Below are 24,195 nucleotides of genomic sequence, written 5' to 3' on the forward strand. Positions count from 1 at the left end.
GACAACATTTGCAAGTGGATAATGCACATGTATAAGGCTTCACTATCTAAGCTATTCAGCCTGATCTGAGCAAAAAATATGGATACGTGTAGGTTTAAATTTGTTTTTATTTATTATATAATTATAGATTTTTTCCCTAAAAGCACTTAAAATAGACTCTTGTGAGCTTTTAGCCATGTTATAGTGTTGTTACTTCATCAAAAACATACCCAAAGTTGTGTTTTGTCTCATTCACAAATGTTTGAGTAATCCTTTATTATTAATCTGTATACATTTTCAAAGCTCAAAATACTCTGTTCCACCTTGTGACATCATGAAGCTGTAGTTTTTAAGTTACCAACAGCTACCTTTTACCTTTTTATTTTAGTAGAGGAGATTCCAGGGTTGAATTTATCCAAATGATTCAGGTGAAAGTGTATGGAGTTTAAAAACACAGTGGAGCACTTCCTGTATTACCACATGACATCACAAGAATGGAATAGAGTGTTTTCCGTTTGAGAGAACTTCATCTACTTTGTTCCTGGAGTTAAATAGATTGTTGCATTTGTAGTTAATTTAAGAGGAACATATTAAGAATAACCCCAAAAAGTATTTTTCAAAGAACTCACACAAAGCCACGGACAGATTATAGGCTACTCTCAGTAGCAGTAATTAGCTGTTACTATTAATAGTAGTGTCATAAACATACGTGGTTCACATTTGAATTCTCCTTTTCCATTGCCCAAACAGGTACAGCTCATCATGTGTCCATTCTCTGCATGACGATTCCACTTCTCTCCAATACGGTAGTTATTTCCATTGTCATGACACCACTCTGAGGAAGTAAAAGAATGATAGATAGATAGAAAGAAAACAAATGAATGGATGAAAAAGACAGACATGGCAGACATAGAAACATGAAATACACCAGGGAGATTGACGGGAACAGGAAAAAGAATGAGAATAATGACCACTGGCTGTGTATAAATTAGGACATACAATTGTATTTACAGCACTAATGTACATCCACAGCAAACACAGAAACAGTATTTTTTTCCCCCACAAATCCAAATACCACTAATTGTGTAAGTAAAAGCATTAACTCATTCAGGATTTTACAGGATTCATTTGTATATTTAAATATAAATACAATCATCTACAAAATAATTATTCTGTGTTTATTGATCTAATCTATTATTGGCATTCATTTAGATATAAATTCAAACATTACAATATAAGGTACTTTCCAAATTATACTGCAATTTTTGCCTCTATAAATTCCATAATGTTAAATCCCCATACAATTGCAGTGTATTTAATTCTATGTTCTTTGCAAAGCATGCAGGGTAAGGGGTAATACTCACTGGAGGAGTCACATCTGAAGTGCCCACTGCCCAGGCCAATGCAGCTACACCACAGTTTGAAGCCAGTTTCGGACATGCGCTCCCACTCGGACCCCACCTCATGATAGGTGTGGGTAAACGTGTCATAGCACATGTCCTGAGGAGTACTGGGCAGGGGATGGTCTCCTGGAACTGAAAACAAAAAAAACAAACAAAAAAATACGTTAAGCAATAATCATTATTTCAGAAGCCCTACATTGACATTTACTTCCTGGTTTATCAGCACTCATTCTCTGCCCTGTCTCTTCTCCCATTAGGATCGAGATCATTGATGTTAAGATATTTCAAATCTTTCCAAGTCATTCAAATGTCAAGAAGCATACAAGTAGTAATGTATTGTACTAAAGTAGAATTTTTAGGTATCTGTATTTACTTAAGTAAATTTTACAGTGGATATTTTTTACTTTTACTGTACATTTACATTTGAGAGCAGGTACCTGTAGTTTCTACTCCACTACATTTTTGAACTAGACTAAAAAGTAAAATGTACTTTTCATATGATCTGAGGGATTATTTTTACCATGTTTGTGGTAACATCCTGAGTTTTCAAGTTCAAGCTTCGGCTTTGAGCAAACAACAATAAATACTGATTCGTATTGCTACTGTTGACCATAATATGTTTTAGGTTTTTTTTTTTTTTTTTTATCAATATCACTACATGTAACAAATTGATAACACTTGTGTGAAATGCTTTAACTTTTTTTTAATAACAAAATTGAGTATAGTATTCCCTTGCTATATCGCGGTTCACTTTTCGCAGTCTCTCTTTTTTGTGCAATTTTGCATGCTTCTTTTGTTTGTTTTTTTACAGTGTATGGATGCAAATTGTGTTCTGTGTCCTGATTGGCTAAGGGAAGTGCCATGTCTTCTGTATAGTACAGAATGCATTCAGCCAAACGCATGAAAACCGGGGCAACAAGAATGCGTTGTAAGCCACTAGTTGGACGCCTTTGCATTTGAGGACAAACGCCTCCAATGCAGGTCTTGGACACTCTTGGACATAGCATATGTTCCAAAGCTCATGTTAAATGGTTGCATTCAATACAACTTATTAAAAAAAATTAGCTTGGTGTCTGAATTGCTTATCAAAATGTTGTTATTAATTCAGAAATTAACAAATTGAGTTTCTTGCTTTCGCTAATCATACTAAAAAACAAGACATATTTATACTATGATTTGTGAGTTTTAAAATTTACCTGCATTAGCAACAGTTACTACTTCCTCCAGGACCCTTTCTTTAGCTCCACCCTTCATGGCCTCCACCACAACGTTATAGGATGCTCCCGATGTCAGACCAATCAGAGTGGCACTGTTTGAAGTACCAGGAAGTCGCATCTGAAGGAAAAATATGAAATTGCAATTATTATTTTAGCAAAATATATGGCAACAAAAAGTATTTAAAAACAAAATATGAAGAAAGAATTAATTAATTAATTCATTCGTTATAATTTATTAAGAATGATTTAGGCTTAGTAACCACTTAATTAATACCCTAACCAGTAATGGAAGAAGTACTCAATTGCATCACATGAAAAAATCTACTTAAATGCCGCTTTATAAATATACTTAAAAAGTATAAAAGAAAATATTCCATGCAGATTTTGAGATCTAATTAAGCTTCAGATGTAGTGATTTTGATAAATGCAGATGCTGAATTTAAAAATGCTGAATTCTGTTCAACAGAACAGAACTGATTTTTTTCTGCCTGTTTTTTTTTTGTATATTTTTGTCTGCTCAAATTATGAATATGTTAAAAATAAACCCTTCAGCTTTTTCACCAGGTCTAAGGCAAAAATGAAAAATACTTTTACTTTTGACTGCTGTTGTAGTGGATTAGAATGTTCAGATACCTGCTCTCAAATGTCGCAAAGTAAAAGTAAAAAGTATCCACTTAACAATTTGCTTAAGTAAAGTACAGTTACAGTACAGTACAGTTAAAATTTGTACTCAAATATAATACTTACTTAATACTACTTTTCTAAGACATACCCCTTAATTAAGTACTTACTAAGCCTGAATCATTTTAATACAATATTTGTTCATTATGAATTAAGTCTTTATTAATGCTTTATAAAGGCTGTAAATGTGTAGTTATGACATATTCGGTAAGTGTTACTGAATATATGTGTTAATTTACCTGGAAGCCCTTCTCCTCCAAGTGAGTGAGGGGGTTACAGGACACCTCATATTCTGTGGTGTTGGGGATGGGATGCCAGGACAGGGTGGTGATGGTCTGAGCCTCCTGGAGGAATTCTGTCTCATTAAAGGGGGATTCAAACACAAGGCCAGGCAGCAGTCCATCACTCACCTAATGAAAACAATAAACAATAATTTTATTAATTACACTGTGTAATTTATATATATATATATATATATATATATATATATATATATATATATATATATATTCATTATTAATCTCACATTCTCAAGATTAAATTTTGTAATTTTGTGAGATATTGTCCCATACCTTTTTACGTAAATATTCTTCAAAAATGTTATATATTGATTGAAAAGTACGGTACCAATTGATAAGAATGTTTTAAGAGGTTGCAAATGACCAAAACACTATTACCTTAATATAATATATAACTTGCTATTAGTAGTAGCAGTAGTAATGGTAAGAAGATTAGGTTTCAAACTATGGCAATCGTCAGAGCAATTAAGCAATTAAAATAAAAAATATTATATATTTTGAATAGGGATAGGTCCTCACAAAAGCCTTCAAATCAAAAAGGAATTGTTTGCCCAAAACCCATGAATACCTAATTTCAAGTTGTTGTATTATAAAGACTAACTTACCTTGACTAATGGTACTCTGTTACCATCAGGTCCAGGTACAGGGACGTAGACAAGTGGCTCTTTGAAAGTTGGTCTCTGGCCTTCTTTGGGGCCATTAAGTCCAGAGTTTGGACCAAGACTCTGGTACTCCGTGTAAATGTGCTGCCCCTGCTGTCCTGGCTGACTTTGTCCACTGGTGCCGGCGAAATGCACGTAGTTGGAGTCAAAACTTTTGCCAGAAAGAATAAATGTTCAGTTTACTTACATAAGGGGCCTCATGTTAATCACTAAATAAGTAGTAATTGGTATGCTAGTTCTTTCAGCTATTAGTTAGTGCAAAAATGTTTATGTATTATCATAAGTAGTAGTATTAATTAAGAGTATTAATGGGAAGAATAAAGATAGCTGAATACTAAATCATGTCTACACAAAAATATAAAAATTCTAACAAAAATGCAATTGAGCACTTGCTCTTCTAATAGTTAACCTTTATTTATCTTTTTTTTCCCTTACAATTTACAATGCATTTTATTTCCTATTTCTTACAATTTGTCATTGAAGGTCTCGGGGACGTCCAGAATGTCAGTGCTGGGACGGTAAGGAACAGGAAGTCGAGGTAGTTCAGGAACAAGCACCTGATCTGGGGCAGGCTCTAATTGGATGACAAACAATCGCATGATCAGTTTTAAAGAAAACTATTATAAAATATACATAAAAGATACTAAGTTACGTAGTAAAGCTATCTGTTGGTGTGCATTAAGTTAGTATAACATTTTAACAAATCATGGAATTTGAATGAAATAGCAAACATTTGATTTCAAGAACATGTGTAGAAAAAATTCTTAAACTGGTATAGAAAAAAGTATTCACGTGTTCTGGCTTTGCCCACAAGAGGGGAACTCCTCAAGGCATTCTGCAGAGCAACGACTTTGATGACATAGGAAGTACCAGGTTTCAGCCCTGCAGTAAAAGATTACAAAATTTACAAATCAATGAAAATGAAGTGAATACTTCTATTGCTGCCAGACCAGAGGTATTAACTGCATATTATTATTTTAATGTGACAGTGTTTATGTTTACATGTACACTAAAAACCTGATCATGATCCAATTTCTGGATCACTGAAATATCATGTAAACATATTCTTTCTGATTGTTCACAGCTGTCTAGGTTTGACAATGACATTTGTGCAAAAAAGGTAAACTAATAAGGCAAGAACAAGAATGAAAGAGAGTTATTTTAAAATGTACTGCATTTGCTTTCCATATACAACCCTCTACAAATCCACTGATTAAGTGGCATGTGTCTTGATGATCAGATTTATTTAGTGTATATAAACTGGTTATTCTAGTTATCTGATGTTACTGGCCATGTATACACTAACAACAAACAGCATTTCTAACAAATCAGTCAATTATGCTGTCAGTTGCTACTAATTTCATGATGTTAACTCACCATTGATAGTGGCATAGCTCTGTCCCTCATGGGGTCGAGGGGTGAGTTCTCGGGGCAGTCCTCCAACCTCCTCGTAGGTCACATAGTACCCAGTGACCCCTGGACTGCGGGACAGCTCCCAGGTGAAGGAGATACTGGTGGGGTTCAAAGATGTGAAGCGAATATCCGTGGGTGGGATCACAACTGGTTTAGCTAGAAAAGAAAAGACAATATTGCAATAAAAAAGCAAAAAAAAAAAAAAAAAAACAACAACAAAAAAACTACTCAACTGATTTGAATCAGTTGAGTAGTTTTTTTTGTGTTAGGGAAAAAACTTTGCACCTAGGGAAGTAACATTATCTTCCATCTCCATCATTACAGAACTAATTATTTTGTCTATGAAAATTGGTGAACATATATTTTGTGATGTATTATAAATGTCCATGTAAATAGGCTGATAAGCTGATATTATATATTATATTTTAATCATCGTCCATGTAGTACCCATACCTGTTGTAGCAGTGAGTGTCAGAGGAGCACTGCGTCCATCTCCTTTCAGTGTGTAGATATTGATCTTGTAAGTGGTCCCAGGCTCAAGACCTAAAATTGGTAACAAGATTCAAAAGTTAAATTAGTTATAATAGTAGTAATTGAGCTGTATGAATCTGTGGCCGTTAATTAAACATTTGATCCAATTTGCAATTTTAAATCCTTGTTATAATTTATTTTTGGAGCTAGAGTTCAATAAAAACACTAAATAATAATTACACATTAAACTGGATATTCAACAAATTACTTTAACTAAAATTATCATTTGACTGGAATGAATTTTTAAGGAAAAAGTAGAATTTGTGCCCAATAGCTGATCATGTGCTATAATACACTCTGCTAACCTGGACATCAGTCTTTCTGTATTTGCATAATTCATTTTTACAAGTCTTTAAATGTACTCAATTTTGTTACTCCTATGATTAGCAGTACCAGTGATGCTGTGTGACCGTGATTCTCCTCCGATGGTCATCTGGGTGGGAGAAAACAAGGAAGTGGAGACTGGAGTGACCTCGATGAAGAATCCTGAGATGGTTTCAGTTTTGTAGCGCCAGGTCAGAGTGATGGTAGAGTCATTAACATCAGAGATACGCACTCGACGGGGTGGGCTGATGCCTGGAGAAATAGTGAAATAGTGAAAATCTTAAAGTCAACAAAAGACAAATAAATCCTATGTGTTTATATTTGCTTTAATATATTGTCATTGGAACACTATTTCAAGGTCTATGGTGGATGTCAAGAATTAAAAAGGTTTAACAGTTTAATGTTGAAAAGTAACAATACCAAACAATGTACAGATTTTTTTTTTTAATCTGTCAATTTATGCATAAAAAAATCAATGATGAATTATTGAATAAATTATTTTAGATCTAGGCATTGTATAATTAGTATTGCAAGAAGAGTCTCATGTGCTTCTAGAGATTAGTGCTATGCTATTTTCAACACTGTTAGAACCAAGTATCTGTATGCATGCTTTAATATTGACCAAGTATTAAAGGATATGTAAAACTCACTTTCCACGGTGGTGACTTCTCCTTGTACTGCTCGGCTGCTCAGGGAGTCTTTCAGAGAGTAAACATGGACTTCATATGCAGTAGCGATCTGTAATAAAAGACAATTATACAAATCATATCTTAAAAGCAATAATACTGAGCATGAGTTTAGATTAGCTCACTCCATATGCCTTTTGCTAAGTTTTGGTGTCATACACATATACACACACATATATATATATATATATATATATATATACACACATATATACACTCACCTGAAGGATTATTAGGAACACCAGACTAATACAGTGTTTGACCTTTCACCTTCAGAACTGCCTTAATTCTACGTGGCATTGATTCAACAATGTGCTGATTCATTCTTTAGAAATGTTTGCCCATATTGATAGGAGCATCTCGCAGTTAATGGAGATTTGTGGGATGCACATCCAGGGCATGAAGCTCCCGTTCCACCACATCCCAAAGATGCTCTATCGGGTTGAGATCTGGTGACTGTGGGGGCCATTCTAGTACAGTGAACTCATTGTCATGTTCAAGAAACCAATTTGAAATGATTGGAGCTTTATGACATGGTGCATTATCCTGCTGGAAGTAGCCATCAGAGGATGGGTACATGGTGGTCATGAAGGGATGGACATGGTCAGAAACAATGTTCAGGTAGCCCGTGGCATTTAAACAATGCCCAATTGGCACTAAGGGACCTAAAGTGTGCCAAGAAAACATCCCCCACACCATTACACCACCAGCAGCCTGCACAGTGGTAACAAGGCACGATGGATCCATGTTCTCATTCTGTTTACGCCAAATTCTGACTCTACCATTTGAATGTCTCAACAGAAATCGAGATTCATCAGATGAGGCAACATTTTTCCAATCTTCAACTGTCCAATTTTGGTGAGCTCGTGCAAATTGTAGCCTCTTTTTCCTATTTGTAGTGGAGATGAGTGGTACCCGGTGGGGTCTTCTGCTGTTGTAGCCCATCCGCCTCAAGGTTGTGCGTGTTGTGGCTTCACAAATGCTTTGCTGCATTCCTCGGTTGTAACGAGTGGTTATTTCAGTCAACGTTGCTCTTCTATCAGCTTGAATCACTCGGCCCATTCTCCTCTGACCTCTAGCATCAACAAGGCATTTTCGCCCACAGGACTGCCGCATACTGGATGTTTTTCCCTTTTCACACCATTCTTTGTAAACCCTAGAAATGGTTGTGCGTGAAAATCCCAGTAACTGAGCAGATTGTGAAATACTCAGACCGGCCCGTCTGGCACCAACAGCCATGCCACGCTCAAAATTGCTTAAATCACCTTTCTTTCGCATTCTGACATTGAGTTTGGAGTTCACTAGATTGTCTTAACCAGGACCACACTCCTAAATGCATTGAAGCAACTGCCATGTGATTGGTTGATTAGATAATTGCATTAAGGAGAAATTGAACAGGTGTTCCTAATAATCCTTTAGGTGAGTGTATATATACACATATATATATACACACATATATATATATATACACACACACACGTGTGTGTTTTCTTCCTTACCATGAGCCCAGAGATGTGAGCTTGAGTGGTATCGGGGGCTAGATTCAGCTCTTTTATGGGCCCAGTCTTGTTTTTCGGGGTGACCACCACGCGGTACCCAGTCAGCCCTGTCACTCCCCCGAGCCTGTTCTCCTGACCTGTCCCAGACCAGCTCATGGTGAAGGAGGTGGGCCCGACTTGGGAGAACTGGAGGTTGGTGGGAGGAGAGATGGCTGCATAGGGTAATGAAATAGCACAATCAATATCATGTTTTTTAATACCAACCACATCAGCAAATGTTTGGTTCGACGATGTCTTGATAAAGTAAAAAAAGATGGGCTATTACAGGTTTAAATAAGACTAAGCCAGTACCGATCCAGGTCTGAGCCAGTACTAAACCAGGATTAGCCAAGATTCTACAATTAATTAACCAGACCTAAGCAAGAATGAAACTAATTATTCATCACATTAAAGCATTTGATATTGTCACAATCTGAAAGAAATAGAACAAATCCATTGCTAATCCAAGGATTAAACAGGAATAAACTTTGAAATAAATAAGAACTAAAAAAGGTCTAAACCAGGTATTAAACCAGGACTAAACCATTACTAAACCAGAGATTAAACCAGGACTGAAAAAACTAAACTAGGGAAAAAACAAGGACTAAGGGACTAAACAAGGGATTAAAAATGGACTAGGAGTATACTCTAACCAGGACTAATAAATAAACCATTATAGAATTACTGTAAATACTAATTTTACATACGTGTAGCCTGCACTCCAATAACTGGTGTGCTCTCTGTGTCGTCATGCAGCGCAATCACTTTGACTGTGTACTCTGTGCCGGGCTGAAGTCCATAGATGACAGCAGACTCAGCATCTCCTCTGGGGGCAGGGTAGAGCTCTCTTTCTCCCTCCTCTGAACTGGCGTACAGGACTCTATAAGAAGTTACAATGCCCTCTGGACTGTCCCAAGTGAGGCGCAGGGAGGTAGAGTCCACGTCAGAGAAGCTCAAATCTTTAGGACGATCAAGTTCTAAAAATACAAGTAATATTAGAAATAAAAAAAATCTATTAACAAATTCATTATGACTTCCAGATGGTGAGTAAAACACAAAAAACATTGTCCACTCGGCTTTTCTAACTAAGCATTATATCCATCTGTTTTTTACGCTTATCTGGACCCGGGTCACGGGGGAGCCAGTCTAAGCAGGGACCTCCCATACTTCCCACACCCCAGACATGTCCTCCAGCTCCGGTGGGACCCCAAGGCGTTCCCAGGCCTGCCGAGAGACACAGTCCCTCCAGCGTGTCCTGGTTCTTCACCGGGACCTCCTCCCGGTGGGACATGCCCAGAACACCTCCCTAGGGAGGCGTCCAGAAGGCATCCTGAACAGAGGCCCGAGCCACCTCAGCTGGCTCCTCTCGAAGGGTAGAAGCAGCGATTTTAGCCCGAACTCCTCCTGTCTGACCGTGCTCCCTATCCCTAAGAGTGCGCCTAGCCACCCTGCGGAGGAAACCCAATTCGGCTGCTTGAATCCGCGATCTTGTCCTTTCAGTCATTACAGGAAGCTCGTGACCATAGGTGAGGGTAGGAACGTAGATTGACCAGTAAATTAGCTCAGCTCCTTCTTCACTACAACAGACCAATACTGCAGACGCTGCATCAATCCGCCTGTCAATCTCATGCGCCGTCCTTCCCTCACTCATGAATAAGATCCCGAAATACTTGAACTCCTCCACTTGAGGCAAGGAGTCACCACCCACCCGGAGAGGGTAAGCCACCTTTTTCTGGTTGAGAACCATGGCCTCAGATTTGGAGGAGCTGATTTTCATCTCAGTCTCTTCACACTCGGCTGCAAACAGCCACAGTGCCTGCTGCAGGTCCTGACTCGATGAAGCCATCAGGACAACATCATCTGCAAACAGCAGAGATGAGATCCTGTGGTCCCACACCGGACCCTTTCCGGCCCCTGGCTGAGCCTAGAAATTATAATTTTTTAAATAATTTTATTTTTAGTGATTTTATAGTACAATATATGCATGTATTATACAAATGACATACATCCTTTTTTCCTTAATTAGAAAAAATAAAATAAAATGAAGTAAAAAAAAAAAATAACAACAATATTAAAAATAACACATTTGAGTAGCAGAACCAGAACAAAGGGGAACAACGGGATTTAAATAAAGTCCGATATTAGTGGTTTTACAAAATCCAACCAGTCTTTCCATATATTTTCAAATGTCTCTGTTTCTAATCTTTGAGCCTAGAAATTCTGTCCATAAATACAATGAACAGAAGCGGTGACAGAGGGCAACCCTGATGGAGTCCAACATGCACCGGGAACAGGTCTGACTTACTGCTGACAATAAGATAAGATATGCCTTTATTAGTCCCACTGTGGGGAAATTCCAGTATTGCACCGCACAGTTAAAGAGCAGAAGGAAAATGGTACATGCAATAAAACAAGATAATAGATAAATAGAAAATAATTAAAATAATTTAAAAAATAGACTTAAAAATAAACTAAAAATAGACTCTAATGTAACAATGCCAACACATATCCTGCTCCGGTCATAAAGGGACCTGACAGCCCTTAGCAAAGAGCCCTGGACCCCATACTCCTGGAGTACCCCCCCAGAGGACACCAAGAGGGACACGATCAAATGTCTTCTCCAGATCCACAAAACACATATGGACTAGTTGGGAAAACGCCCATGAATCCTCGAGGACCCAATGGAGAGTATAGAGCTAATCCAATGTTCCGCGATGGGACGAAAACCACACAGCTCCTCCTGAATCCTACGTTCAAATATCGGTCGGATTCTCCTCTCCTCGGGAAGGTGTCGAGTGTGATTTCCCTGTAGTAGGAACACACCCTCCAGTCCCCCCTTCTTAAACATTATAATTTATTTAAATTTATTGAATTTAAAATGTTCTTTGACAATACTTACTTTACACTTTCTTGAAAATTTCACTAGCTTCTTTTAAAGTTTTTTTTTTTTTTTTTTTTACATCCCTACTGTGTATCATGTATTTGCTTATATGTGTTATTTAGGCTTCAAATATTCAGGACACTTCCCCGAAAATCAAATTTAACTCCAAATCCCAATTCAACTCCTTTGAAAACATTTTTGTAGAGAATACAATAAAATTGAATTCAACTCACCAGTTAAGGCATTCACCACCAGAGGAGAGCTTTCGCCATCTTGTCCTAGGGCAGACACACTCACAACATATTGTGAAGAAGGCATCAGGCCATAGAAGGTAATCTCTGTTTGGTCTAAGGAAGAAAATCAAAACAAGAAAATAGCAAAAAAAAAATAGAGAGATTTGCTGCAATTTGCTAAAATGTCTAGGTTAAAGATTTATATTACAACTATAGACATAAAAATAGACATAAAAACTGAAGAATAGACTTAGCGGTGCTATACCTGATCTTAAACATGTGAAAAACAAAACTAGTTCATTTTAAAAGTTTTGCGGTGGTCCAGAGTTATTCTTCACTGCATTAAAAGCATCCTAATTATTTACTGTGATGAGTTTATAGTTAAGTTATTTTACTACTACTACTACTTGTGTCTTATTTACAACATACCTGGAGCAACCACTTCAGTAAAACTCCGCCCTTGCCCGTTTCGTGGGACCCCAGTGACTCTGTATCCTTTGATGGGACCCTGGGCTGGGCTCCACCTGACTGTAACACTGTTGTCATTCACCTCCTTCACCTCCATGTCTGAGGGGGAGGCAACGTCTACAAAATTAAATAAATGAATATAACATTGGCAAGAACCAATGGATTTTTCAAAAATTACACCCCCCCCCCCCGGGGGGGGATTTTTTAAATAATTTATTTGTATGTTACTGCTGCAAATAGCAGCAGTAACATACAATCAGCTAGAATTCTGACCCTCAAAGATCTGTTAGTCCACCTTTAAAAAGTCCACCTCCACTCCAGTTATTATCCTAAATTAGAAGCACCTGTTTGAGGTTGTTAGCTGCATAAAGACACCTGTCCACCCCATACAATCAGTAAGACTCCAACTACTAACATGGCCAAGACCAAAGAACTATCAAAATGCACAGGAGACAAAATTGTAGACCTCCACAAGGCTGGAAAGGGCTACAGGGCAATTGCCAAGCAGCTTGGTGAAAAAAAGATTCACTGTTGGAGCAATTATTAGAAAATGGAAGAAGCTAAACATGACTGTCAATCTCCCTCGGACTGGGGCTCCATGAAAGATCTCACCTCGTGGGGTCTCAATGATCCTAAGAAAGGTGAGGAATCAACCCAGAACTACACGGGGAGGAGATGGTCAATGAACTGAAAAGAGCTGGGACCACCATTTCCAAGGTTACTGTTAGTAATACACTGAGACGGCGCGGTTTAAAATCATGCATGGCACGGAAGGTTCCCCTGCTTAAACCAGCACATGTCCAGGTCTGTCTTAAGTTTGCCAATGACCATTTGGATGATCCAGAGGAGTCATGGGAGAAAGTCATGTGGTCAGATGAGACCAAAATAGAACCTTTTGGTCTTAATTCCACTCGCCGTGTTTGGAGGAAGAAGAATGATGAGTACCATCCAAAGAACACCATCCCTACTGTGAAGCATGGGGGTGGTAGCATCATGCTTTGGGGTTGTTTTTCTGCACATGGGACAGGACGACTGCACTGTATTAACAAGAGGCCATGTATTGCGAGATTTTGGGGAACAACCAACTCCTCAGAACCGCCACCTTGGTGGTAGAGGTGTTTGAGCACCCGAATGATCCTGGGAACTCTGTTGTCGGGGGCTTCATGCCCCTGGTAGGGTCACTCATGGCAAACAGGTCCTTGGATGGATGGGTGGATGCTCGGCAGCAAGCGCCTGGTGGCCGGGCCTTTCCCCACGGGGCCCGGCCAGGCCTAGCCCGAAGGAACGACATGTGGCCGTCCTCCCGTGGACCCACCACCTGTGAGAGGAGCCATGAGGGGCGGGTGCAGAGAGATCTGGGCAGCAGTCGAAGGCGGGGACCTCGACGAACGGATCTCCGGACATGGAGACTAGCTCTGGGGACATGGAATGTCACCTCGCTGGGGGGGAAGCAGCCTGAGCTTGTGCGGGAGGTTGAGCGTTACCGGCTAGATATAGTCGGCTTCACCTCCACGCACAGCTTGGGCTCTGGAACCCAACTCCTTGAGAGGGGTTGGACTCTCCATTTCTCTGGCGTTGCCCGCGGGGAGCGGCGGCAAGCTGGTGTGGGCTTGCTTATTGCCCCACAGCTCAGCCGCCACATGTTGGAGTTCACCCCGGTGAACAAGAGGGTCGCGTCCCTGCGCCTTCGGGTTGGGGACAGGTCTGTCACTGTTGCGTGCGCCTACAGGCCAAACAGCAGTGCAGAGTACCCAGCCTTCTTGGAGTCCCTGGGAGGGGTACTAGACAGTGCACCAACCGGGGACTCCGTTGTTCTCCTGGGGGACTTCAATGCCCATGTGGGTAATGACAGTGACACTTGGAGGGGGGTGATTGAGAGGAATGGGCTCCCCGATCTGAACCCGAGTGGTGTTTTGTTATTGGACTTCTGTGCTAGTCACAGTTTGTCCATAACAAACACCATGTTCGAGCACAAGGGTGTCCATCGGTGCACATGGCACCAGGACACTCTAGGTCGGAGGTCGATGATCGACTTTGTTGTCGTGTCATCTGACCTCCGACCGCGCATCTTGGACACTCGGGTGAAGAGAGGGGCTGAGCTGTCAACTGATCACCACCTGGTGGTGAGTTGGATCCGCTGGCGGAGGAGGAAGCCGGACAGACCTGGCAGGCCCAAGCACATCGTGAGGGTCTGCTGGGAACGTCTGGCGGAGCCCTCCTTCAGAGGGGTCTTCAACTCCCACCTCCGGGAGAGCTTCTCCCTGATCCCGGGGGAGGTTGGGGACCTGGACTCTGAGTGGGCCATGTTCTCCACCTCTATTGTTGATGCGGCTGCTCGTAGTTGTGGTCGTAAGGTCTGCGGTGCTTGACGCGGCGGCAATCCCCGAACCCGGTGGTGGACACCGGAAGTAAGGGATGCCGTCAAGCAGAAAAAAGAAGGAGTCCTATCGAGCCTTGTTGGCTCGTGGGACTCCTGAGGCAGCTGATGAGTACCGGCGGGCCAAGCGTGCCGCGGCTCGGGCAGTCACAGAGGCAAAAACTCGGGGTTGGGAGGAGTTTGAGGAGGCCATGGAGGAGGACTATCGGACGGCTTCAAAGAGATTCTGGCAAACCGTCCGACGCCTCAGGAGGGGGAAGCAGTGCTTCACCAACACTGTTTACAGTGCGGGTGGAGAGCTGCTGACCTCGACTGGGGATGTTGTCGGGTGGTGGAAGGAATACTTTGAGGATCTCCTCAATCCCACTACCACATCTTCCGAGAAGGAAGCAGAAACTGGGGAACCGGAGGCGGACTCGTCCATCACCCTGGCTGAAGTCACCGAGGTGGTTGGCAAGCTCCTCGGTGGCAAGGCTCCGGCGGTAGACGAGATCCGTCCTGAGTACCTCAAGTCTCTAGATGTTGTGGGGCTGTCTTGGCTGACACGTCTCTGCAACATCGCGTGGCGGTCGGGGACAGTACCTGTGGAATGGCAGACCGGGGTGGTGGTCCCTCTGTATAAGAAGGGGGACCGGAGGGTGTGTTCCAATTACAGGGGAATCACACTCCTCAGCCTTCCCGGTAAGGTCTATTCCAGGGTATAGACCTTAGAGAGGAGAATCCGACCGATAGTCGAACCTCGGATTCAGGAGGAGCAGTGTGGTTTTTGTCCTGGTCGCGGAACACTGGACCAGCTCTATACTCTCCATCGGGTCCTTGAGGGTTCATGGGAGTTTGCCCAACCAGTCCACATGTGTTTTGTGGATCTGGAGAAGGCATTCAACCGTGTCCCTCCTTTGGGGGGGTGCTCTGGGAGTATGGGGTCCGGGGCTCTTTGCTAAGGGTTGTCCGGTCCCTGTATGACCGGAGCAGGAGCTGTGTTCGCATTGCCGGCAGTAAGTCAGACCTGTTCCCGGTGCATGTGGAACTCCGCCAGGGCTGCCCTTTGTCACCGGTTCTGTTCATTATATTTATGGACAGAATTTCTAGGCGCAGCCAGGGGCCACAGGGGGTCTGGTTTGGGAACCACAGGATTTCATCTCTGCTGTTTACAGATGATGTTGTCCTGATGGCTTCATTGAGCCAGGACCTTCAGCAGGCACTGGGGCGGTTTGCAGCCGAGTGTGAAGCGGCTGGGATGAGAATCAGCTCCTCCAAATCCGAGGCCATGGTTCTCGACCGGAAAAAGGTGCTTTGCCCTCTCCAGGTGGGTGGTGAGTCTCTGCCTCAAGTGGAGGAGTTCAAGTATCTCGGGGTCTTATTCACAAGTGAGGGAAGGATGGAGCGTGAGATTGACAGGCGGATCGGTGCAGCGTCTGCAGTGATGCGGTCGCTGTATCGGTCCGTTGTGGTAAAGAAGGAGCTGAGCCCAAAGGCAAAGCTCTCGATTTACCAGTCAATCTACGTCCCTAGCCTCACCTATGGTCATGAGCTCTGGGTAATGACCGAAAGGACAAGGTCGCGGATACAAGTGTAGGGTGGCCGGGCGCACCCTTAGGGATAGGGTGAGGAGCTCGGTCACACAGGAGGAGCTCGGAGTAGAGCCGCTGCTCCTACACATCGAGAGGAACCAGTTGAGGTGGCTCGGGCATCTGCTCAGGATGCCTCCTGGACGCCTCCCTAGGGAGGTGTTCTGGGCATGTTCCACTGGGAGGAGGCCCCGGGGAAAACCCAGGACACGCTGGAGGGACTATGTCTCTCGGCTGGCCTGGGAACGCCTTGGGGTCCCACCGGAGGAGCTGGAGGACGTGTCCGGGGTGAGGGAAGTCTGGGAGTCCCTGCTTAGACTGCTGCCCCCGCGACCCGGCCCCGGATAAGCGGAAGAAAATGGATGGATGGATGGAACCTCCTCCTCAGTGAGAGCATTGAAGATGGATCGTGGCTGGGTCTTCCAACATGACAATGACCCGAAGCACACAGCCAGGATAAACAGTGGCTCCATAAGAAGCATATCAAGGTTCTGGAGAGTCTCCAGACCTAAACCCAATAGAAAATGTTTGGAGGGAGCTCAAAGCCCAGAAACCTGACTGATCTAGAGAAGATCTGTGTGGAGGAGTGGGCCAAAATCCCTCCTGCAGTGTGTGCAAACCTGGTGAAAAACTACAGGAAACGTTTGACCTCTGTAATTGCAAACAAAGGCTACTGTACCAAATATTAACATTGATTTTCTCAGGTGTTCAAATACTTATTTGCAACAGTAACATACAAATAAATTATTTTAAAAAATCATAAAATGTGATTTCCATTTTTTTTTTAGATTATGTCTCAGTGGACATGCACCTAAGATGAAAATTTCAGACCCCTCCATGATTTCTAAGTAGGAGAACTTGCAAAATCACAGGGTGTTCAAATACTTATTTGCCAAACTGTATGTATGTATATATATATATATATATATATATATATATATATATATATATATATATAATTTCTGTTCTATTCGATTATATATATTATATATCTCATCATTCTGAAACCCATGGATAACTTACAAAGATTAATTACTTTCAGTAGTGTAAGTACATAAGTGTAAGTACATATTTTAGAAGCGCACAAGTTACTTCAAGTCCGGTACCTGTCTTGTGTGTGACATAGATGGGAGTGGAGGAGGCGGGGCTGTCTCCTCTACCTGTCACAGCATACACAGTGATGTTGTAGTTAGTGCCTGGGTTCAGATTATTGATAGTGACTATGGACTGAGAACCAGGAACAGTGAACTCTTTGGGGTTACTGTGGCCACCTGCAAAACAAAAAAACAATTTAAACATTTTTAATTTAATTTCTATGTAATGATTTGATGATGATTTGATAGTCAGCTGTATGCTAGCTCCATTGTATTACTGATTGCAGTTATTGTTCTTTGTTACAACTTTACATCTAAAGATATATAAATATGGCTGACTTCAAATAATCATAATTTGATACGCTGACCATTTTAACAGAACAAAATCTTTACCAGTCTCTCCATGTGTGATCCTGTAGTACCGCACAGTAACAGGAGGGGCGTCCCAACGCACAGTAATACTTGTAGGAGTCGATTCCAAAACTGTCAGGTCTGTGGGAGCGTCAGAAACTGCAGAGAAAGAGAAGAGATGGTAATTAAAATACCCACTAAACTCTATATTGATATTTTTGCTTTTATTTTAGTAGCAATATTGATGTTTCTATAATTTAATGTATTAATAATTAATTAATCCTTACTTGTCTTTTGCTTTCCACTGATAGGAATGCTCTCCTGAATACCATTAACTGCAGTGATGTTGATGATGTATTCAGTGTCTGGAACCAGTCCAGTGATGGTGAAGTGGTTTCGGGATGGGGGCAATCTCTCTTCCTTGGTGCGCCCCCCAGTGGACATTTGGTAGCGGATTCTGTAGCCTGTGATCCTGCTCTGGGGTGGCAGCCAGTGGATGGTGAAGGAGGTGGTGTAGACCTCAGAGAAACGCAGGCCCGCTGGAGAGTCCAAAGCTGAGGAGAGCAGAGGAGTTGAATGTATTACTATTGGCGTTATAAATAAATGCTTTTCTAATATTGTAAAACCATTGTGGCTAAAAAGTTGCGCTATGTAACTTTTCTCATGGAGGGTCTGCCACCTGGTCGTCTCCACAGAGATGTCATTGCATTGCCTGGAATGTTTCACAAAATGGCATTGAGCTAATCTATATCCATGAAGACAAGCAGGTTATGACACCATGCAAGTTAGATGTTAGTTAGCAACCCCACTCACAGTAAAAATACATGCTTTTCAGTGTATTTTTGAGCTATAATTTAATTAATGCAAGATAGATGAGTTTAATGCCATAATGTAGACTGTTCCAGGCAAAGAAATAACAATTCCACGGAGACGTTTCTTATCCAAGCGGCTCCTTTAGTTCTGATCAGATTGCTGGTGGGACACTGCCTTATGGACTATGGATTATACATTTTTTCTACAATGTAGCTTAAATATCATGGTACTAATAAATTATGTCTGTGATTAAACATTTGATTCTTATAATTTATTTACAAAGTATTTATAAACAACATGTTTTATATTCAACACTGCCATACAGCACTCAGTGGTTCATCTCCAGATCTTGACCAATATTCTGTCAAAAGGTTTATTAAAATAATGCTATTGTTATTGCAACACAAAATATAGTTACTGAATGTCACATATTTTTTCATATTCTTCCGGGCTGGTAGATTTACACCTTGGAGATGCCTCATTTATGTATAGAATATAAAAGCAACTTGCTTTTCCACATATAGTAGTATTCTGTCTTAAAATCAGAATCAGAATCAGAAGACTTTTATTGCCATAGTCTGTGAACACAGTTCACAAACTAGGAACTTGCTTCGGTGAAAAAGTGCAACATAAACACACTGAATAAATACAAATACAAATAAGGGCATGCACAAAGTTAAAAAGATATGCTTAAAAAATCAAATGAAATACTTAAAGGGAGAAAATATATACAACAGCAGCATCAGAACAACAGTGCAAAGTGGCTTATTAAAGTGACCGGCATTATAAAGTGTCCAGTTTAGTGCAGATATTATAAAGTGTTCATGAGACAAACAGCAGAGGGGAAGAAACTGTTCTTATGGCGAGAGGTTCTGGTCCCAATGGACCGTAGCCTCCTGCCAGAGGGAAGTGGCTCAAATAGTCCAGGGTGAGAAGTGGCAGCTGCTATACGGCCTGCTCGCCCCCGAGTCCTGGAGACATACAGGTTCTGTATAGATGGAAGGCTGCAGCCAATCACCTTCTCAGCAGAGCGCACAATGCGCTGCAGTCTCTGTCTGTCCCTGGCAGTGGCCCCAGCGAACCACACAGTGATGGAGGAGGTGAGGATGGACTCAATGGTGGAAGTGTAAAACTGCACCATCATTTGGACTGGCAGCTTGAGTTTCCTCAGCTGCCGCAGGTGGAAAATCCTCTGCTGGGCTTTCTTGATGAGGGAGCTGATGGTCGGCTCCCACTTGAGATCCTGGGTGATGCAGGTGCCCAGGAAGCGGAAAGAGTCCACAGTGGTGATGGGGGAGTCCGTCAGGGTGAGGGGAGGCAGGGGGGCTGTGACTTTTCCACAATCATCTCCACTGTCTTCTGGGCAGTGGAGATGAATGATACCTCTTGGAGGTAATGTCCATGATGGTGACGGAGGAGGGAGAGGGGGAGGGGTGTGAAACTTCAAACCTTGCATAAAGGCCGTTTAACTTTTCTGCTAGTTGTTTGTTGTCCACGGCGGGAGGGGCTTTGGGCCTGTAGTTGGTGATTTGCCTCAGCCCTCTCCAGACAGAAGCAGAGTCGTTGGTGGAGAATTGCTGCTCCAGACGTGTATTGTACTTCGCTTTAGCCTTTTCCACCTCTTTGCTAAACGCATACTTGCAATGCCTGTAGCCCTCACGATCTTCTGCCCTGAAAGCCATCTCCTTTTCCCTCCTCAAATGTCTCAGTCTGGGTGTGAACCAGGGTTTGTCATTGTTAAAAGTCACCCTGGTGCATGATGGAACGATGCTGTCCTCACAGAACTGAATGTATGACATCACAGTGTCTGTGTACTCATCCAAACTGTCTGTGGCAGCCTTGAACACATCCCAGTCTGTAGTGTCCAAACACGTGCGAAGCTCCTCCACAGCCTCACTGGTCCATTTCTTAGAAGTCCTCACAGCAGGTTTGGAGAGTTTCAGCCGTTGTTTGTAAACAGGGATGAGGTGAACCATGACGTGATCAGAGAACCCTAGAGCAGCGCGGGGCACGGCTCTGTAGGCTCCACTGACTGTTGTGTAACAGTGATCCAGCGTCTTCTGCTCTCTCGTCGGGCAATTAATAAACTGTTTATATTTGGGCAGTTCCTGGCTCAGATTTCCCTTATTAAAATCCCCCAGGATGATCAGTAGAGAGTCCGGGAAGGTTCGCTCCACATCCAGAATCTGCTCCGCGAGCACGCGGTGGGCCTCGTGCGTGTCCGCGCACGGAGGGATGTAAACAGCGGCCAGAATGAATGAAGTGAACTCACGTGGAGAATAGAAAGGCCTACAGTTAATGAAAAGATATTCCACGGCGGGAGAGCAGTGTTGGGAGATCACAGTCACATCCGTACACCAGGCGTTGCTGATGTAGAAACAGACACCTCCACCTTTCGTCTTTCCCCCGGAGAGTCCCCGTTGTCTGTCCACGCGGAGGAGCTGGAATCCCTCCAGTTGAAGCGCACAGTCCGGGATACGCTCGTTGAGCCATGTCTCCGTAAAGCATAAGAAGCAAGAGGAAGAGAAGTCTTTGTCTTGTTGCTGAGTGAGCGAACATTAGACAGGAAAATTCCAGGTAGGGGCGTGCGAGCGCCGCGTCTCCGGAGGCGCACCAAGGCCCCTGCCCGCTTTCCTCGTCTTCGGCGCCTCACTCTTTTGCCCAAAGAGTAAACAAAATCTACTGCAGGTACTAAAAAGACTGGCAGTAGATCAACAGGAGTTGTTGTTCTGATAGTTAAGAGCTCTTCATGGGTGTAAGAGCATGCAGACACAGAAAAAACACATAAAAACAAAAAACACACAGCGCACCAAATCACCAGGGCGACCGTACGTGGCGCCATCTTGGAAATTCTAAAAATGTTGTAAATCTTCAAGGCACTCAAAGCGCTTTACATCAAGGGACCACTCACCCATTGACACACATATTCATACAAGCAGACACTGGTGTGTGGGTGTGTTTAACTGTCTTGCCTAAGGACACAACAACAGTATTCATCTCTGGGAGCTGGAATTGCACCGCCAACCTGTGGGTCAGTGGATCTGACCACTCTACCAATGATGTTTTATGTCAAGAGTAGCATCTGATCCATCAACCTTACTGAACTGTTTAATTTTATGTAAATTGCTGGTGGGGCACTGCCTTATACTGTATATTATATGGCTAGGTCTACAAAAGTATGTTAGTGTCAGTGTAGCTAGCTCCTCCCTTCAGGCAGATATAAGACAGTGCCCACCCGCAATCTGGCCAGAACTGAAGAAGCCCCTTGAATGAGCGGCAAAACGTCTTCATTCTAAAATTTGTGTCCAATTGAAAGAATAGAATTATTCAGTTGCTATGGCTCATATCTGCACGACTGAGGGATTGTACAGACCTCCACCAGAAAAGCGACATAGTGCACCTTTAAGTACTGTTCATAGTAATATCCAAGCCTCACACGTAAACATACAACCAACAGAAAATGTATGTTTTATAATAATATGATAATTTTTGATATGTCATAATGTCTATTAAAATACATATTTTCAGATTAAAATCACCATAGATAAACTCAATCAGTCATCAATAAATATAGCTTTACCTGTTTTCTTGGTGCCAACAACAGGTGAGCTCTCCCTCTGCTCATAGACACACACCACACTGACCAGATACTCTGTGTTTGGCAGCAAATCTGTAGACATGTGGATAAAGTAACATTTGTTTTTTTCACTCACATTAATCATATCAAGTATATTGTATTTTTACATGAGCAGTACTCACGTCTCAGCACAACACTATTCTCACTGCCCGCAACACTGGTCTCCGTATTGTCATCCTCATCGTCAATGGGGTGATACCTAGGAAAAAGAAATAAAGGTATATTTATTAAGCATATCTGTCTAAAATAGAATACAATAGAAGATAAAATACGATGTAAATTACAGTAATAGTAGTAGTAATAATAATAATAACAGTAATAATAACAACAATCATTATCATTATTATTGTCATCATTATCATTATCGTTATTGTAATTTACATCAAATGTATTATAATACTAATAATACTAATAATAATAATAATAATAATAATAATAATAATGTATATTTAAAAATTGCGTTGTATTATACCTGATTAAGTAGCTATTGATGTCAGCTCTATTTGGCACAGGAGGGGCGACCCATGAGACGTGAAGGGTATTTGGTCCAGATTGTCCAAAAGTCAAATCAGTCGGGGCTGGTACAGCTATAGAAAATAGAAAACAAAAAAGTATTTATTAAAAAAAGAAATTTAATATAACAATATAATGTCTTCAACTAAAAAAATGTTTAGGTTAGATCAAATGAATGTTTGTGTATCACATTCTTAACAAAGAAGTTGTCTTGTGTGTCCGATAAGATTTATATTCAACGTTTTATTGACATATTTACAAGTAGGGGAACAAGCAGAATACACCATGGAGAAAAATGATATGCGATGCTATGCTAAAAGGCTTCAACTCAAAAGTAACTTGTACATCCATATATAGCAGTATTGTATGTCTTAAATTTTGTTGCAAACGTGGAGACACACATAACACATTTTTTTTACTGACAATGTAGCATGACACATACTTACAACAACAAGCTTAATAGGCAGTGTTTAAGAGATCAACTCAGTTAATATGGTACATGTTTGATTATGTAACCTACAAGGACTTTCTCATGCATGAAGCTAGCCAGTCAAGGAAATGAAATTGTGCAAGTACTTAAGGATAATACCTTTAAAATGTGATTTGATGGATTACGCCCTTTTCCACCATGTAGCTTACATATCATTGTACTAATAAATGATGTCTGATTAAACATTAGATTTTATTTATTTTTTATCACTTATTTACTAAATATTTATAAACAACAACATGTTTTATATTCAACACTGCCATACAGCGCTCAGTAACTCAACTCCAAATCTTTAATTATTATAGTTTTACAGTAGCATTATTATTTGAAAACAGAAATTACCACATTCACTTGTATTACTTACATGTCTGTTGTGTCAGTGTTGTGGGGTCACTCTCTCCGTGCTCGGTGACTGTGATCACACTTATGTCATAGTCGATACCAGGTTCCAGTCCATAGACAGTGTAAAAGCCAGTACTAGGCTGAACCATATCCTCAAATATGGGTACACTTTCTCCAGCTGCTACCACTGTAATTCTGTAACCAGTGATAGCTGTACTGTTGTGAGGAGACCAGCGAAGGCTAATGGTTGTGTCCCCAACATCATCAAAAGAGAGGTCAGTCAAATGTGGAATTTCTGGTTAGGAGTAAAAATGACAAAAATAAAGCAGAAAAAGAGGAGGAGAAGCAAAAGTTAGAATTAGTATTAAAAACTTCCATGAGGATGCAAAAATATGACACATTATTGGAAGAACAAATGCTTTCCCCAATACATAAAAGCAATTAGTCAGTCAATGTGTCACGATGCCTGTTTTGCCTGTCCTCCTGTGTCCTCTCCCCCTCCCCTACCTGTCTGCCTGGAGCTGGGAGGAGTCCCTGACTCCTCCTGCACGCACCTGGAGCGCATCATCGCAGTCACCATCACCTGCTGCCGAGTATTTGAGGGCTCGGCAGAATACACTCGGAGCCAGATCGTCCGCGTGTAAACGTGAATGCTCCAGTTTAAGTCTTTGGTCAGAAGCAAGAAAGCAGGTAAC

The 24,195-nt window shown here is 41.6% G+C and overlaps 1 protein-coding gene across 1 annotated transcript in view; it reads right to left on the reverse strand.

Annotated features, from left to right (window-relative positions):
• The window catches only part of fn1a (fibronectin 1a), a 65,000-nt gene that overhangs the window by 2,730 nt on the left and 38,075 nt on the right, over positions 1-24,195 (reverse strand). The window contains exons 25-46 of the mRNA XM_055230763.1: positions 23,523-23,795; positions 22,628-22,742; positions 22,278-22,354; positions 22,099-22,188; positions 17,993-18,259; positions 17,748-17,864; positions 17,367-17,531; positions 12,277-12,432; positions 11,848-11,961; positions 9,441-9,710; positions 8,695-8,906; positions 7,160-7,247; positions 6,579-6,761; positions 6,108-6,197; positions 5,619-5,810; positions 5,034-5,123; positions 4,710-4,815; positions 4,185-4,392; positions 3,520-3,690; positions 2,579-2,717; positions 1,344-1,514; positions 689-814 (exon numbers count right to left, since the gene is read on the reverse strand). Coding sequence (XP_055086738.1) covers positions 689-814; positions 1,344-1,514; positions 2,579-2,717; positions 3,520-3,690; positions 4,185-4,392; positions 4,710-4,815; positions 5,034-5,123; positions 5,619-5,810; positions 6,108-6,197; positions 6,579-6,761; positions 7,160-7,247; positions 8,695-8,906; positions 9,441-9,710; positions 11,848-11,961; positions 12,277-12,432; positions 17,367-17,531; positions 17,748-17,864; positions 17,993-18,259; positions 22,099-22,188; positions 22,278-22,354; positions 22,628-22,742; positions 23,523-23,795 — 3,420 coding nt within the window. The remainder of the gene's footprint in view (positions 1-688; positions 815-1,343; positions 1,515-2,578; positions 2,718-3,519; positions 3,691-4,184; positions 4,393-4,709; positions 4,816-5,033; positions 5,124-5,618; positions 5,811-6,107; positions 6,198-6,578; positions 6,762-7,159; positions 7,248-8,694; positions 8,907-9,440; positions 9,711-11,847; positions 11,962-12,276; positions 12,433-17,366; positions 17,532-17,747; positions 17,865-17,992; positions 18,260-22,098; positions 22,189-22,277; positions 22,355-22,627; positions 22,743-23,522; positions 23,796-24,195) is intronic.

This window comes from Periophthalmus magnuspinnatus, chromosome 21 (assembly GCF_009829125.3).
Source record: "Periophthalmus magnuspinnatus isolate fPerMag1 chromosome 21, fPerMag1.2.pri, whole genome shotgun sequence".
Classification (NCBI taxonomy): domain Eukaryota; kingdom Metazoa; phylum Chordata; class Actinopteri; order Gobiiformes; family Gobiidae; genus Periophthalmus; species Periophthalmus magnuspinnatus.